The 17,268-nt window shown below is 46.6% G+C and overlaps 8 protein-coding genes across 8 annotated transcripts; 5 read left to right on the top strand and 3 right to left on the bottom strand.

The window, feature by feature from the left end:
- Nucleotides 1-302: 302 nt before the first annotated feature.
- Nucleotides 303-2,132, top strand: TRUGW13939_07808 (uncharacterized protein; the record flags this gene model as incomplete). Its single annotated transcript, XM_035490945.1, has 2 exons — nt 303-473; nt 525-2,132. The coding sequence occupies 2 exons, from the start codon at nt 303-305 to the stop codon at nt 2,130-2,132; spliced, it is 1,779 nt and encodes a 592-aa protein (XP_035346838.1).
- Nucleotides 2,133-2,851: 719 nt separating this feature from the next.
- Nucleotides 2,852-3,242, bottom strand: TRUGW13939_07809 (uncharacterized protein; the record flags this gene model as incomplete). The annotated part of the gene is made up of 2 exons (XM_035490946.1): nt 2,852-3,159; nt 3,218-3,242. The coding sequence occupies 2 exons, from the start codon at nt 3,240-3,242 to the stop codon at nt 2,852-2,854; spliced, it is 333 nt and encodes a 110-aa protein (XP_035346839.1).
- Nucleotides 3,243-4,699: 1,457 nt separating this feature from the next.
- On the top strand, nt 4,700-5,464 carry TRUGW13939_07810 (uncharacterized protein; the record flags this gene model as incomplete). Its single annotated transcript, XM_035490947.1, has 1 exon — nt 4,700-5,464. The coding sequence occupies one exon, from the start codon at nt 4,700-4,702 to the stop codon at nt 5,462-5,464; it is 765 nt and encodes a 254-aa protein (XP_035346840.1).
- Nucleotides 5,465-6,915: 1,451 nt separating this feature from the next.
- On the top strand, nt 6,916-8,787 carry TRUGW13939_07811 (uncharacterized protein; the record flags this gene model as incomplete). Its single annotated transcript, XM_035490948.1, has 5 exons — nt 6,916-7,118; nt 7,175-7,195; nt 7,252-7,626; nt 7,682-8,001; nt 8,072-8,787. 5 exons carry the CDS (start codon nt 6,916-6,918, stop codon nt 8,785-8,787), a joined length of 1,635 nt encoding a protein of 544 aa, XP_035346841.1.
- A 163-nt stretch (nt 8,788-8,950) lies between these two features.
- On the bottom strand, nt 8,951-10,576 carry TRUGW13939_07812 (uncharacterized protein; the record flags this gene model as incomplete). Its single annotated transcript, XM_035490949.1, has 4 exons — nt 8,951-9,464; nt 9,523-9,727; nt 9,788-10,277; nt 10,355-10,576. The coding sequence occupies 4 exons, from the start codon at nt 10,574-10,576 to the stop codon at nt 8,951-8,953; spliced, it is 1,431 nt and encodes a 476-aa protein (XP_035346842.1).
- A 525-nt stretch (nt 10,577-11,101) lies between these two features.
- On the bottom strand, nt 11,102-12,634 carry TRUGW13939_07813 (uncharacterized protein; the record flags this gene model as incomplete). Its single annotated transcript, XM_035490950.1, has 1 exon — nt 11,102-12,634. The coding sequence occupies one exon, from the start codon at nt 12,632-12,634 to the stop codon at nt 11,102-11,104; it is 1,533 nt and encodes a 510-aa protein (XP_035346843.1).
- Nucleotides 12,635-13,078: 444 nt separating this feature from the next.
- TRUGW13939_07814 (uncharacterized protein) lies at nt 13,079-14,995 on the top strand (the record flags this gene model as incomplete). The annotated part of the gene is made up of 1 exon (XM_035490951.1): nt 13,079-14,995. One exon carries the CDS (start codon nt 13,079-13,081, stop codon nt 14,993-14,995), a length of 1,917 nt encoding a protein of 638 aa, XP_035346844.1.
- An 878-nt stretch (nt 14,996-15,873) lies between these two features.
- On the top strand, nt 15,874-17,237 carry TRUGW13939_07815 (uncharacterized protein; the record flags this gene model as incomplete). Its single annotated transcript, XM_035490952.1, has 3 exons — nt 15,874-16,081; nt 16,139-16,380; nt 16,428-17,237. The coding sequence occupies 3 exons, from the start codon at nt 15,874-15,876 to the stop codon at nt 17,235-17,237; spliced, it is 1,260 nt and encodes a 419-aa protein (XP_035346845.1).
- Nucleotides 17,238-17,268: the final 31 nt, after the last annotated feature.

Genomic DNA, 17,268 nt, shown 5'->3' on the forward strand with positions numbered 1-17,268 from the left:
ATGGGGTGCACCATGCCTAGCATCCAATGGTGTAAATCAGTGAGGGATCCATCGATAGCTTCCGAGGCAAGGTGGTGAGCAGGCTGAGCCTATCAACGAAGTCGCAATCGCTGCCAAGCGGTCAAGTGACCTGCCAGGGCCGTCACGTGCCAGGCGGGCGGTTGTTGATAAGGCAGGTGCCTCGCCCGGCTGCGTCATCCCCGACTGTTATCAGCATCCGATCGTTGATGCTCTACGCTGCCTGCTTCGGCTCAGCTCGAGTCGACCACACGCCCTGCATTTCTACTACCTCAACCGTCACGATGCCGCATCGCTCGCGAGGCTCCTCGCGGTGGCGACTCTCGTTGCTTGCCACTTTCTACGCGGGACTCGCCCTTGCCACAGCCTCCTATCACAACCAGCAGTTTCCCATCCTACCACCTCAGATCCCCCAAGGAGAGGGCTCCAGCGGAGGAAGCGGGCAACATGAGTTTGTAAGGACTCACCTCACACTACCGTTCTTCTTTTTCTGACCCTGTTTATAGACCCTCCGTCAAATCCACCTCCGCGGTACACACCAAGACCCGGATCTCCATTTAAAGCTCGACGTTACTCCAGAGACACGACTAGTGACAATCGCCGAAGATACGGGCTTGCCAGAACCTGCCGAAATATCACATACGGAGGCCTTGTCCATAAAATCCAACTCATTATACATCCAGAGGCTAGCAGACCGCCGGCCTTCGGTGATTGAAAGCCATCTTGAGTATGCTAGGTCTTCGGGGGCTGCCACCGTCTTGTCTGACGATGCCTGGGTCATGGATGAGATCGACGGGCCTGATGTTACCAGCAAGGACACTATTCTCACACTTGCTAAAATGACAGCAAACGACTACATTGGGGAACCGGGCAGTGGTGACTGGAACGTAATCAGTGGAAAGTTCAACTGGTCAACAAGTTTCGGTTGGCAGGGAGATAGTTTGAGAGGCCATATATACGCGGACAAGACCAACAGCACTGTCGTCATATCGTTGAAGGGGACATCGCCTGCGCTATTTGATGGGGCAGAGACAACAACGAACGATAAAGTGAACGACAATCTGTATTTCGGCTGCTGTTGCGGTCAGGGAAACTCCTACCTCTCGCGTCAAGCGTGCGACTGTTCCACATCGGTCTATACAGCCAACTTGACTTGCATCGTAGAAGCGATGCATGATAGGAACCGTTACTACCAGGCGGCCATCGACCTATATACGAACGTGACCGAAGTTTATCCCCAGGCTAATGTTTGGCTCACGGGCCATTCCCTTGGTGGATCAATGAGCGGACTTCTCGGCCTCACATTCGGCCTTCCAACCGTTACTTTTGAATCTATACCGGATGCGCTTCCTGCGGCGAGACTCGGGCTACCCACCCCTCCTGGCTACAATCCTTTACTTCCTCAACTACGGACGAACACCGGTATCTTCCATGTCGGCCATACTGCTGATCCTATCTATACGGGAACGTGCAACGGTGTAGGCTCCACTTGCACTTGGTGGGGCTACTCTCTTGAGTCGGCATGCCATACTGGATCAATGTGCGTCTATGACACGGTCGAGGATAAAGGTTGGAGAGTTGGAATCGGCACACACCGAATTAAGAGCGTTATCAAAGATGTTTTGCTAAAATACGATGAAGTTCCACCGTGTGTGCCGGAAGTGGAATGCTATGATTGTCAACTGTGGAAATATTTCAAGAGCAATGGATCTGAAATTACTACCACAACCACAACTTTGACATCAACGTCCACGCCAATTACCAGAACATCAACGTGCCAAACTCCTGGGTGGTGGGGCTGTTTGGATAAGACAACCACTACCGGCATGCCTATTACGACTACCGAAGATATCACGACCACGACCACGACTTCGACGTCAACTTCAACTTGCCAAACACCAGGATGGTTTGGTTGCTTGGACAAGACGACTTCCATTGTTTCTACTACACCAGAAATCCCCACCGCCACCGCCACCACCACACCAACATCAACATCAACATGCGAAACGCCAGGGTGGTTTGGCTGTTCGGACAAGACAACTTCTATCAGCTTGTCTATTACGACCCCACCAGAAGTCACCACGACATCTATTTCCGACAAGGGAAAGCGGTAGTCGTGTTTCATGAGAATGGGGTTCACGGCGCTTATACATAAATATTTTTTAGACACATTTTCTGTCAAAGACCAAGGTGGATCATTGGATTATCACCAATTTCTCAGTCATAGGCAGTTTAGCGAAACATATAAGAGGAAGGCTTGCTTCATAGTCATATAACTGAGCCAATCAACTATTATTTTAGAATTAATGTTTCACGTTCTATGAGTACTACATGTATTACCTACCCCTCCTCGGCTTTTGGTCTCTGCTAGCTAAAAAAAAAAAAAAAGAGCCCCAAAAGTCAACTGGTTCCTTGGAATATCTAGCATGGCTGTACTCTTGAGCTTGACTTACTACAGACGATCCGCGAAGTGACCGTCTTTGCATGGGGCGTGGTCGGTATCAACTCGCCTCTGGAGCGATTCAAAAGCGGACGGCCACAGGGAGATGCACTGCCGGTAGAGGGTGTCCAGGTTTGGGATGCGCTGGCTGTTTTGAAGCAGGAAAATATCTCTGATAATACGGGTATTCAAGACAGCCGTGAAGAAGATGAGGAGCTTGAAAAGGACAAACTTGAATATGGAGATAGCAAAGAGATAGCATAGAGTAATACCGTTGTTTTCATCGACCCACGCTGTAATTAAGAGGTCAATGTGAGCATGGTAGTAATAAGCTCAATATTGGTTCTTATTAATTACATCTAAAAGAAACCAGAAGCATCACGCGAATAGCGACTACTTATTCAATCCCAATGGATTCTCAGCAGTCTGCTTCTGACCACCACCCGTCGTGCCTCCAGCACCTCCTTGTCCAGAACCACCACCACCAATGCTACTTAGTCCGCCACGAATGTTCTCGCCAGCGCCCGACGCGGTATTTCCAAGTCCCTGAGATACATTGGATACCGTGTTTCCCAGCCCCGATGTTGCGTCGCCAACAGTCTTGCCTAGGTTTCCGAGAAGACCACCGGCGGTATTGGTCACTCCGCCGACGGTTTTGCCGGCTGTGTCACTGATGCCGCCGAGGACGTTGCCTGTGGGATCTGGTTTTAAGATTAGTCTTTTTTTATTCTTTCCTTCAACGTGGCAAGGGATGTTTACTGGTGCCACCTTGGTTATCCGACATGGTGTTGATATCACGGTTTATTTTGTTTTGTGAGAGATGTTTGTGTAAAGCAAAGCTTGGTTTGTATATGTAGATTGATTAATGAAGATTCTAAAAAGAAATCCAGGATGTATGTGGCGGAGGCGTTCTATTTATCCAACAGCGCTGATATCATCATACCCCAGATCTCCATCCGGTTAGGGCTAGATGATATCATTCTTGTGGAGCCAGCCACTTCCAAGTTCCAGCGCAGTAATAATACATACACTACAGCTCAGTTGTGTACCAGTGAGTACTACTATTAATAGAATCACATATGATAGCCAACTTTTTTGGTCCAGATTTAATTTATTAGTATTCGTCATTGGCTGCTACGACCTGGATGCGCTGACGGATGTGGCTGTTGCGGGGGCAAACCATGATGAGAGAAAACAGTCGGAGTAAACTTTGAAGCTTGGGTATGTATTTTCTTCTGGTCGATTGGAATTTCCTCTGATTAACTGGCAGTTTTATGGGTGAGGTAATATTAGAGCTGCATGTATGTATATATATTATCCAGTAGTACGTTTATTTGTTATTCTGTACTAGTGCAGAATTTCTGAATACGACCAGCTCGGGTACAATATTCAATTGGCTGTGCGTTATCCCTTCTCATGATACGTCCTAGATAGGTTGGTTTCTATATGCAGTTTCATGATGCTTGCCCACGACAACAATACTTGGTTCTATAAAAAGTATGGTATGATGTCTAAGCCGCCTAAGTTGCCAGTTGACTCACCTCCACAGCTGCTTGCCAACACCAATTTAGATTTTGGGTTGTGGGGGCTAATCTACTCTATGTCGGAGGCTATAGTTAGTATAAACAAAGTAGATCCGCATAGATCCGCATGCTAAGGCGCATGTAGAATAGACGCATTCACTGCATTTTCCAACAGAAACTGAAACAATTTGGAAATAATCATTGAAGTAGCTCCTTGAAGACCGTTTTCTTATTCCCACCTCATTGATTGACATTCAAGCTTTCATTATTGATGTGGAGTTTGGCGATACGCTTCAATCCACCGCTGAAACATACTAGAGTAGTGTGGGGGGGGACATTGACATTTGTTTTAAATTATTTCCGAATTAGGAATATGGTACCTTTGAACCACCCTTGGGCAAGCCAGAAAGGGACTTGTTCGATTGGCAAAACAGCTAGAAAGTTAAATTCCAATCTCATAATTCTTTTTTTTTCCAAAATTTCCTACCTAACTGGTGCGGGAACCGGGTCATTCAGCGGCCGCCACAGTCCGATGCGATGTAACGTGAATCCGGCTTCGAGGACACGAAACTTATGAAGAGCAAACGACTTTGGATGAAAAAAAAAAAAGGTATATAATCACCGCCGGTTGTCCCAATCTCATATAAAGTCACAATTTTACGGGTGTATTAAGTGCAACGTATTGGCTCATCACGAAGACATTCTCAAATAACAGAATATGCATCTACAACTAGCTTCTATTTATATAACGGCTGCTCTGCCGGTCATTCACGCCGCTCTGAACCCTAGCTGTGCTCCTGGGGGAAATTTTGATCTAAGCCCATGGGAATTGCAACTTCCAATTGGCTCCACCGGCTCTCCTGAGACCATATCGTCGAGCAGCCTGCAAGGCTGCAGTGGTTATCAAGATTCTGGCCATCAATACTTCTTCACCGAGAGCGGAGATGGTGCTCTCGTCATGAAAGTTCCTGGTGGGACATCAACGGGATGCGTGACAACACCAAACAGTAAACACTGTCGTACTGAGCTCCGCGAAGTCGATCCATCTACCGGCTCGCCAACTAGTTGGGATCCCAACGCAGGGACAAACCGACTGAGTGCAACCCTTATCGTGCCGGAACCAGATAACAGCGGCCACGGAACAGTCATTGGGCAAGTGCATATCGATGACAGTGTCTCCTCCAAACCTGTCTGCGAATTGTACTACAATTCTAGTGGCGACATTGTTATGGGGGTAGAGCAGACCCGTTCAGGCGGCAATGAGAAGTTTACTACTATCGGAAATGTCCCCGTTGGAACCCAGTTCTCATACGAGCTTTCGTATGAGAGTAATGTGTTGAGTGTTAGTCTCAATGGTGGCTCGCAACAGACTTTGTCGACATATTCCCTAGATGCTCCGACCAGTTATTTCAAGGTTGGAAATTATAACCAGGGGACAAGCCCGTCTGATATCCACTTTTTTGCCATCAGCGTGCAGCACTAAGCAGCACTTTCAATTCCTTTCAATGTTTCCTAAGCTTCATGTCGTTTACGCAAACATTATGAAATATTATATACCATGACTGGAACCTTGCTACATACCAAGGACGTGTACAAAAAAAAAGGCCATATCGATGATTAGTGGATGTTCGGGGTTTATACACAAATATCGTACCTCGATATCCATTACCGACATTAGCCTAAGTTTCATTATAGTTATAACCGATCGTCATGCTTATTGATCTCTGAATTACTGGAAAAACAAGCTCCACCAATCATAGCGAGTCACAACCCTTCCACGATGCTACCCCGGATTTTGCTCCGCACTTTCAATTGCCGATGTTTGCCGTTCAAGAATCCATCCTGCGTCACAATACTCTGGTCGTGCCATGCACCTTCTAAAAGAAGATGGCCGAAGAAATGCCCCAAGATGATAATTCGGAGGATACTCTTGGAAAAAACACATCCCCCGACCGGCGAGATGAGCTGGACGAGTTGTCTGCCTGCCAGTCGTGCAGAAAGCGCAAGTTGAAATGCTCACGCGAAACTCCTGCCTGCTCGCAGTGCTCTAGACTTTGTGGGTGAATCAATATAGCAAGATAAATCCGCCTGACTACTAACTATTTCGAAGCATGTCCCTGTATATACGACCGGAAGAAACAGAAGCCTGGTCTTCGGAGTGGGGCAGTAGAGAGTCTCAACCAGCGAATTAGTTAGTATTCACGCTGTTACGCATAAATTATTAAAATTTCTGATAACTTTTTAGGTGTTTTGGAAGGACTGCTTTTAAATGGAGAGCGTCGATCTTGTGTTCCCCCGAATAATGTAACTCTCGATATGCGAGGGTGCGTGTATCATGCAGCATTGCTTATAGCCAACTCTGTGAAAGAAGGGACAGAGGGCAGTAATGAATTGCAACCACAGGGACAAGTAACATATGATTGCCAGGGAGCGCGCCATCTGACTCCTGATACTTATACAGCTTACAAAACTGGCGAAAGCAGTGCAGCCAAGAGACGGAGAACTGACACCGACGAATCAGAGTATACTGCCAGGGTTGACCGACAAGAATTTCTACCAAATCGACACGCGTTGAACAGGATCGTCAAAAAATACTTTACTAAAATCCATCCATGGCTACCATGTGTGCACCAGCCGACCTTTGAAGATCGATTAAAGAATCTCGAACATGATAAGAATCTTGTTGTTCTCGTTCATGCAATGGTTTGCGTCACCCTTAAACATATGGGATTAGATGAAATAGGCATAGAGGAGTCAAAAAGAGACTCACAAATAAGAATTTCGCGAGATATGGTGATGAGGATGGCAATAGTTGACCTGTCCGTCGAGAGCTTGCAGGCAATGATCATTATTGCCTCAGACCGAGTGAGCATCTTTCTCTTCACAACTTCTCTTTTTCTCCAGTGCAGTTTTTCTTGGTGTTAACTGTATCAGATGGGTGACGGAGATCTTATTAGTGCATCTCCTATCATAGGATCGCTCACGCGGACAGTAGAGTATCTACAACTAACAATCGAACTGGATGAGAAGCCTAAACCAGCTTTTCTTCAGCCCATAACGCTCCTGCAAGACTCTCAGACGTGGGCTGAGACTGAGGAGAGACGACGGGTCTTCTGGAACGTCTTCATTCTCGACCGGTATGCTGTTCAAAGTATAGATAACTTATATTTACAAAATTTCTGACGCACATTAGGCTATGTTCTGTCACAGCAGGGTATGGAACTGCCCCGGACCACTTTCATTGATAGAATGCCCCTAACAAAAAAATAGATGGAGTACAAGCCTTACTTCCGATGACGTCCGCCGCCGTCTCCCATGCGACGGTAAAATATGGGCCAGGGGTGATAAAGCAGTAACACCCTATTTCGGAATCTGGGACAAATCGGCCGCCAAAATCGGCAACCCCATTTCACCACGCAACATTTCCACAGTACGAACACCTTCGTCACCCGCGTCTTTCTGGAATGATACCTCTCCAGCATCAGAGTCTTTGCAAGTCGGGGCCTTGGCATATCGCATTGAGGCTACTGAATCGTTATGTCAGGTTACTTCTTTCTTTTTGCAGCAGCCAGTTGATTTCACGAATCGACAAGAGGTAGGAAGTTGGTTGACTCGGTTTAAGGAGCTTGATCTGAGACTGGTTCAGTACGTGTTGCCCAATTATCCCATTATAGAGAGATATGCGGACTAATTGAAGTAGCTGGAAAAATTTCCTCCCTAGCAAATGGAAAGACTCTAACATCTCCCATGACAAGGCTGTCGTCAAAATGGACCCAAACCTGACCCTGGCACATGTCACACATAACACGTCCATGATATTGTTGCACCAGCACATAGCCTATCCGCCGGCTCAACTGAGTAATATTGTGCGGTTGCCTAGCGTATGCAGTGCAGAGACATGCCAGCTCGCAGCAATTGAGACCTCGTCGATCTCGCAAAAGTTCCTGACCTACAGCGAATCGAATATTGTTGTTGCACAGTTCCCATTTTGTGCATTTGTTGCGGCGAGAGTCTTATTAGGTTCGCCGCTTTCCATTTTCTTTACCTTATCCCTCTTATTTCCTGTTGGTAAACAAGCTGATTTGATTAGTTCATTGGAAGTTTTACGGAGCACCGCTGGCCGCTGAATACTTCACTCTATTACAAAGCCTAAGAGATATGTCACAACGTTGGCAGGGATATTTATATCCTCGCAGCGTAACAGTTTTAGCGGATAGCAACGAGCAGAAGCAACACCTGGATTTAGCTGGTCGATACGTTGCTTTACTTGAAGGATTGCACTCAAAGTGTCTAAATGAGCAAATTATATCGACAGAAAAGCTGTTCCACTATGATGTTATTACTGGTTTGGACATTTTACGAACTCATGCAGATAAATCCCCTCGATCAGTAACAGCTGCTAGAAACGGGACTGGGAATCAAGAACTCTCCATGGCTGTCGACAAGTTCACGGCACAAACTCACAACTCTCAGTCATTTTGGGATTCATTTTCAAATAACATTTCTGTGTCTGGGAATAAATTAGGAACACTTCCGCGTCACAACACAACATTTGGCAGCGTTTATGCTGGTAATATCAACGGATCTGGAGTATCTGAGTCCTACGGCGGTACAAATCTAAACACGCATGCGCAACCCCCAGCGTTTGGTTTCGATGGAACGACAAGCGACGATGAGCTAACTTTAATGTCCAATGTTTTGCTGGATCGTCAGTTCTCGCAGATGGATAGAGTGATTACGCTGGATGGGACGGACTTTACATGGGACATGGATGATTTGGCAGTCAACTGGCAGAATCCTGCATAAAATATGTAGAAGCTATAAATCTTTGGGAATGTGCTTTCCACATTATTGATGTAAATACAGTTTATCAATGTAAGCTTGCAGTCTACCTATCTAGTCCTACTCTACATCCTTGTATTATCCAAAAGCGTGAACCATCACAAACAATGCGAGCGAAGAAATGCGATCAAACCAATCCCATTCTCAACAACTTATTTCCGAGCTCTAGGAAATAATAATCCGCATACACCAGACCATGATCAGAGTATCTCATGATGGCATGTTCGTTGTTGTTTGCCGTCGCATTCTTCAGAATGGACTCGAAGCCCGGCTCAACAACATCAACCATGCCGTTCTCGTTTAGGTGGAATGGAGTCTGATCATCCGCAAGTGATAATTTAACCGTGTCTTTGGAGATACTTATTGCGCCGTCAAGATAGATACTGCTGCTTGAGCCGCCTACCAGCGCCTGGTGGAGTAGTAGCATCCCATTCGCGGCTATCATTCCAGCGGAAGTGTCTCGTAAATACGGTTTCTGGGTATCGTCAAAGTCCCATAGAGGAACGTAGGGGTGATGGTGCCGTGCTGAGTGGAGGCGTTGAAGGAAGTGGTCAGCAAGAGAAGTTGCGACAGAGAGGAAAAAGGGATCTTTCGTCCAGTGATATGTTTGTGCAAAGCCAAGAATTCCCCATGCTTGCCCCCTGGAGAATATTCAGTATTAACGGAAGACTTTCTTCTTAATGGCAACAAAACACGTACCGACTCCAGGTAGAATTATCACGGTATCCCTGGTGTGTATATTGCCTCTGGATGTCACCCGTTTTGGGATGAAAGTTACAAACATGAAAGCTAGAACTATCCGTTCGAATGATCGCTTTTGCGACTTTTCGTGCATGTGCAGTCGCAATATCCAAGTATCGCTGATTGCCACTGTGGTGACCAGCATAAAAAAGGAGATCCAAGTCTTCATGCCATCATCAGTAACATTTCCTCGACGTGTATTTCATGGAAAGAGGGGACTCACTGCACATGCTATCTATAATCACCAAAAAGTTCTCCTCCTTGTCTACAATGCTGTATCGTTTGCTAAAACTCTGATCCCAGCTTCTTATTGCGCCTACTCTCTCATCGAATCTCGACGCAAGACTCTCTGCCGCTGTCAGGATACTCTGGATACTTCTCTTGTTACCAGTCAACTCCCAGTCCTGTCTCAGTGCCGGCATGATAATAAACCCGATATCGTGAGTGTTGGTCCGAAAAGCCATGTCGTGTAGAGGCTCAGACCAGCGACGGCACAGGGCCAGCAGCTGATCGTGTAGTTTCTGTCGGTCTATGGAACTGTCTTTGATAGGAAACGATTTGGGGAATCGGCTGCTTCGCTCAAGAAGACAGTATAGACTACCTGGGAAAAACCCGCATGTCCAGAATTTGGCTTCGCGAGTAGTGTACTTTCCGGCAGTGGGCCCAGAAGACAAAACATGTTCTGGGAAGCGGTCTATTGTTTCCTTTGTACCCTGGAGTGTCAGATGCATATCTGCTTAATATAGTTGGGAGGAAGGGGGATGCCAACGTTTTGCGGGATCAAATGTACAGCTGTTCTCCAGATCTTGCCGGCGCCAAACTCGGAGAATAGCTCTTGCAATTCCATATCGATTCGCCTCATGGGTTCAACAGGGATAAAATTACCATCAACTTCCGTCGATGACGGCGGAGAGCTCTCTAGGGAAGTTTCGGTGCTGCTCATCCCTTGAACGGAGTCCTTAAAGACTCCTGTGTCAGAGTATGAAGATGTGGAGTGATACAGAGTTTCCATGGTGGTGTAGTAGAAAAAAGTGGTTTTTGAAAAAATATATATATATATATATATAATTTGTTTCACGCACCAGATATGGTACTAGTCTCAGCTTTTATTCTCACGTAAACATCTACAAAGCCATACCCCAAGCAACAAACCGTTACCTCGAGATAAACGGACAATATTCCGGCGCTATCATTTCGCTTTCCAACCTCATTCATTTGCTAGTATCGGGGACCGGGGGAGAGGCCGGCCGACAATTCGCCCGGCCCGCGCTTGTTTGCTCCTGTGCATGGGCATGCTTCTCGATTCTTGAAAGCTCTAGGCTGCTTGTGCTCGGGTCTACCTGGAAATCCGATCAAATAGCCCATAACCGATTCTGACGATAATTGTTCTGAGGTGTCTAATTTAGCTATAGTAAATACATCTGTTCGAACATTCTCCTACATGATTATTCTCCAAATGTCTCTTAAGCGCATGGAAAGTTTCATTAAATCTCATCAATTATATTGACTTAGGAATACCTAAACAATAATAGTCCATTTAAGCTACAGGATTCACGTCCTCAACTGTCTCCACCGTAGCCTTTTGGGCCTCACTCTGCTCCTCTTCGTCCAAGTTCTTGCCTGGTGTCTTTCCGTCCAACATCTGAGTAACTTCTTCAAGAGACAACCCCTTTGTCTCAGGATAGAAGAAATAAATCACTATGAAGTTACTAACAAGCATGCAACACCATACGATATAATACTTCCATGAAATCGCATCTAGAGCAATCGGATTGACGAATCCACTGAAAAGGTTTGCTCCAGCATCACCAAATTGTTTGAGTACAGATGTTTTTGCGCGCAGATTATAGGGACTGATTTCCATGAAATACGGTTCCTGTGTTGGGCCCGCGAGTTTGTAACCGACGCCAAATATATAGATCATGGCGATAGTGCCACCGCCCAGACCAGCATTGGAGAAATTATGGCTCGCATTGATGCCAGTGAAGATGGTAAGAAGCAAGTAGGCAATGAACATCACAACCATTCCGCTCAAGAACATTTTACGTCTTCCCACCTTATCGATTAGAAGCGAAAACGACATTCCCAAAATGAGCCCTTCAATAGTATATCCACCATTGATCAGCAATTGAGTTTTCGTGTTGGTCACGCCAATTGAGTTCAGGACAAGATGCAAATAGTACGAGACCAGTGCATTCCCACACCACTGGATCAAAAAGGCTAGCGACACAATAACGAAGAGTCGGTGACGATTAGCAGGCGTGCGGAACCATTCCATCCAGGACGATTTTGCATTGGCTTTTTCCAGCTCGAGTTGGTAGTCAATTTCTGCCATTTCAAACGCCAACAGCTCCGAATTTTCGTCGCCCTCAGCGTGGTATTTGCATAGTATTTGGCGTGCCTCCTCCCGACCATTGTTGTAGACTAGCCACCGTGGCGATTCAGGCATGAAAAAGACCATAATCAGTTGGAAAATGGAAGATAGTGCTTGAAGGAGACTAGGAAGGCGCCAACTCCATGAAGTCAACATTCCTGCCGTTCCATATGTGATCCATGCGGCCATAATTTGGCCCAGAGAGCCGGTCGAGTTCAAAATCCCGGTAATCTGGGGCCGTTGTGAAGGGTACGCCAGCTCCGACAATAGAATCGGACATGTAGATTGCTGTATATTGTTTCCGAACCCGATTAAAACACGCCCAATTACGAACATGGCGGTATTCGTAGCAGCCGTTTGCACGGCAATTCCCACCAGCATGATCACGGAACCAATGGCAATAGGCTTCTTGCGACCCAATCTCTCGATGAGCGGATTAACAACGAACAAGGCCCCTGCTTGGCCAATTCGAGTTCCATTGGTGATCAAGCCAAGTCGCGAGCCAGAGGGGTGAGCGAAATACTCCTGCCATTGTGGGATGATTTGTAGGCCGTTAAGCATGGAGCCATCATAGCCGTTGGTTATATCAGCAGCAATGCATCCAAGGAGGAGAAGATTGAGATTGAGTAGCGATTTGTATTGAAACCACCACTTGTCGCGCTTTGGGAGGACATCAAGAAGGACGGTAGGTGTCATGCTAACAGTCCTTTTTTTTTGTGAACGATTCAATCAAATTGTGTAGTTTGGCGGTTTACAAAACGCTACATTTCAGCTCATGATCCTTTCTTATCATATAATAAAGCATAGACTGAACTTAATTCTCCCCGGATTCTGTCCACTTTTTCCCCGGACTTCCAGTTAGCAAGTTAGGGCAATTATCCGTCGGCCGACACTTCCCCCGCGCCCGGGGAACTCTCTGAGGCCATTAGTCTCAGTGGCCAGAAAGTGCTTTTCTACCAGTTGACGAACCGGTGAGAAGACCGTGGATAATTTCCGCTCTGCGTTATGTCAATCTATTTCTCGGATTAAATGGTGGTGTTATTAAATCCAAAACAACATCCCCGGTCAAATGCATCAGCACACCCATCAAAGGACCCATGTAAATATCCTTTTTTTATAAGATCAAGAAAAAGAGAAATCATGGATATCGACTCTAGCAAAATCTCCCCAGCGAGATTCAATCCCCTATCAACCAATCCACTCAAAACTCGCGATGACATCGTCCAAGCCTGTCATGCCCTCTTCAATCCTCTCCTCCCGAAATTCTCCCCTGGGAAGGCACGTGTGCAGCTAGATGCCTCAAGTTCAAACTGGGATCGCGCAGCCTGTGACCTTGAAGGGTTCGCTCGTCCTCTTTTTGGATTGGTACCTCTAGTCAAAGGTGGTGGAAATTTTGATCACTGGCATGTTTACCGAGAGGGACTAAAGAATGGCACCGATCCCAATCATGCAGAGTACTGGGGTGAGGTCACTGACAAAGATCAGAGGCATGTTGAAGCGACAGCCCTTGGGTATGCATTGCTCGTCGTACCGGAACATGTATATGATCCTCTTGACGAGGATTCAAAAAGAAACCTAGCGACCTGGTTAATACAGAGCAGAAATACGCTGCATGCCAATAACAACCATAAGTTCTTCCGTGTCCTTGTTGATCTGGGTCTTGAGAATGTCGGCGTTCCAATTGATAAAAATGGCACAGAAGAGTATTTGCAGGATCTTGACAGTATGTATATTGAGGATGGTTGGTATCGAGACGGAGCCGATATCCAGGATCCACGCAGGTTAGACTATTATAATCCTTTTGCCTGGCATTACTACGGCCTTTTATACGCTGTTTATCGACCAAATGACAAGCCCCGTGTCGACCGATGGCGGGAAAGAGCCGGGAAATTCGCAAAGCATTACATCCACTGGTTCTCTGAAAACGGAGCTAATGTCCCATATGGACGTAGTCTCATATATCGCCATGCAACTGCTGCATACTGGGGTATGTTAGCTGTGGGGAATATTGAGGTTTTGCCATGGGGTGTTATCAAGGGACTTTATCTACGCAATTTGCGTTGGTGGGCTTCTCAACCGATCCATACTCTGGACGATGGCGTTTTGACACTTGGATATGCATACCCCAATCAACTGATGACTGAACGATACAGCTCAACAGGCTCGCCGTGGTGGTCAATGAAAGCATTTGCTCCATTATGCCTTCCGGCTGATCATCCATTCTGGGCTGCCAAGGAGCTGCCAATGCCTCCTAGGGCTGATGTTTACACAGACCCAGTTGCTGGAATGGTATTCACACATCAGCCGAATCATACCGTCATGCTTGTCTCAGGACCTGGAACGCAGCAGCTAATGCGACACGTGCCGGAGAAATACATGAAATTCGCATATTCCTCTCGGTACGGATTTAGTATTGAAAGTGATCCACGGGAGTTTGCACAAGGCGCCTTTGATAGCATGATCGGCCTGAGTGATGATGGCCGCCACTTTCGTGTTCGGGAGTGGTGTGAAGTAGCGATTCTAGCAGGAGATATCCTCTTCTCCAAGTGGAAACCATGGACAGATGTGCTGGTTGAGTCGTGGCTGATCCCGGCAGGAACATGGCATATTCGCGTGCATCGAGTCTCATCACCAAAGGAACTTGATACAGTGGAAGGCGGATTCGCTTCACCACGGACAGATTTTGACCGAGATACCAAAATGGAGGATAGATGTCAAGCATATGTTAGTAGTAAACTGGGTGACTTTAGCGGTATCGTCGATCTTTCATCTGAAACTTGTGCACGAAGGGCGCAAGTTGTTGCGACACATGGAAATACAAACGTGATGTTTCCCAGAACTCTTGTACCCCAAGTTCTCGGGGTGGTGAAAGCAAATGTACCCACTGTTTTCGCTGCAGCTATTCTCGCTGGACCTGACGGACAAGAGATGCAAAGACAATGGAATATCCGGCCACAAATTCCGACAGTCGATCAGCTGGAGAGTATCGTCAAAGACAAAGGCGTGAGGGTTAAAATTACCGAAGCTTATATTCCTTCACGAAAGGGCAATGCGTAGCAACCCTTCTATCTTTCAAGAAAGATAAAGTCCATCTTCTAAAGCGTTATCTCGGCCTACAGTCATTATAGATCTCTGTATCCTATAAGAGTCAACGATATCAACCCAAAAAAAAGACATAACTTTATATTAAGGTATTTAGCTTTTTATTAAGCAAAATAATATAATCTATATAGATCGCTGAAAAACTCCGGTACATATTAATTTACTGATCTGTGACTGGTTGAGCGTCCCCAGCGTCAAACCTTAGATACATAACACCCCTCCGAGTTTCTTTTCAACATTGTTCATATGGTACATGCGGGCTGCAGATGAAGTGAGGTTAAACTATCTCGACAACTTTCAGCCTAGCCTTGCTAGAATCTCCTTGCGACTGAACAGTTGCCTGATAACAACTTTCCAGGTGGCGGCGTGGTCGCAAGATACAGCCTGGTGTTGTTGCTGCCTAACCAACAAGGCTGACCCCATGTACATATATAATATGTACTATACTAAAATCGCTTGAAATAAGGATCATTGGTTCTGGCTGTATCGAAACCCCCCTGTACAATATAGACACGCAAATCCGCCTAGCGCGCTAATGCTCGTTGAGTGTGGCTCAGTCCCGGATTATCGCGCAGCTGACAGGTGTGCCTCTACCATTGGGGAAATAATGAAATTCGCAAAATGTGGCACTGGCGCATGTGATACTCTCGATGCATGTAGCCTTGTTGCACAAAATGAAAGCAAGAAGCTCTTGCGTGATACAATAGACAGTGCCACCGGGGCTATATATCCATCAATTGTAGCTGTTCCTTCAATGTTCCTTCCTCGACTGAAATAAATTTCTAAGTTGACATCAATTACCTCACGACCTCACCAATATTTCACATTTCACCATGTCCAGCGCATTGCAACAATATCGTATCACCCCTAATAGCACCACATCAAGTGTCGCAGTCCCAATAACCCCGACACCGGATTACGTCGCACAGCTGAACTCTCTTGTGCACAGCCAAGAGGTTTTGGCTTCGACTGGATATATCGTTAAGGAACTGTCCGACGAGGATCTGGAGAGTAAAAAGAGGTGCTCAGGATGTGGGATACGTATGATAGGCTCTAATAACATGATTTCCACAAGTCCTAAGCTGACTCCTGACAAAGAAATGTTGCGGTTGCAGAAGAATGAGAAGAGGAACGAAAAGAGGAATGAACAGAGAAACAACAAGAAGAAGGACAAGGAACATGCTCAGGACGAAGGAAATTTGGAACGAGCTTGCGCCGTGTCAGTTTCATCATCCTCTAGTGACACCTCGAGCGATGGTCCTGTCAGCCATGGAGTTGCACTCCCCAACAGCACGCCCCGTATGCGGTGCAAGTTCCACAGTGGCTGGCTACATTTAAAGGTGTGTGTGTGTTTAGGTTATTAGATGAACTGTACTAAGAAAGACAGGCTTGGTCGTGCTGTGGGAAAAACCCAACGGACCCTCCATGCGTGCAACGCGAGTATCATATCCCCAGATCGGATGTATCCGGCGAGACTGAAAGACTATGGCAACACCATCCAACCAAGATTGGACAAACCCAATTCTCACACCGAGCAGCAGTCGCCATTGACTGTGAAATGGGTACAACAATGTCCAACGACTCTGAGCTCATTCGCGTGACGCTGCTAGACTACTTTTCCGGACAAGTCCTTATCGACAAGCTCGTGTGGCCGGACGTGCCCATGTTGCATCTCAACACCCGATTTTCTGGAATACGCTGGCCCGATTTGCACAATGCTCGCCGCAAGCGTAGCTGCTTGTTTGGAAGGGACAATGCTAGGGCCGCTGTATTGAAATTTATCGGACCGTCTACAATAGTTGTAGGACACTCGGCGCACAATGACTTGACGTCTCTCCGGTGGATCCATCACAGAATAGTCGATACTTATATTCTCGAATCTGCCCTCAAAGAGGCGGCAGAGAAAGCGGTCACCGAGTCACCACAGAAGACACCGGTAGAGCCTACAACTGTTTCGGATACTAGCCCTAAGAACGCGGATGGCGGCCAGAAACGCCCCAAAGGCCGTGGTTTGCTCTCCCTAAAGACGTTGTCAAAGGTAAAGCTGGGGCGTGAAATCCAAGTTGGACGCAACGGACACGACAGCATCGAGGATGCTCTCGCTGCACGGGACTTGGTGCATGTGTATCTGACCTCTGAGGACAATCGAGCAGTACACGAAATTTTAGATGAAGAGATCAGATCAATGGCTACGTGATAGGCTTGTGTATGTATTAGAACTGTGGTTT

Source organism: Talaromyces rugulosus, chromosome IV (genome assembly GCF_013368755.1).
Source record: "Talaromyces rugulosus chromosome IV, complete sequence".
Lineage (NCBI taxonomy): Eukaryota > Fungi > Ascomycota > Eurotiomycetes > Eurotiales > Trichocomaceae > Talaromyces > Talaromyces rugulosus.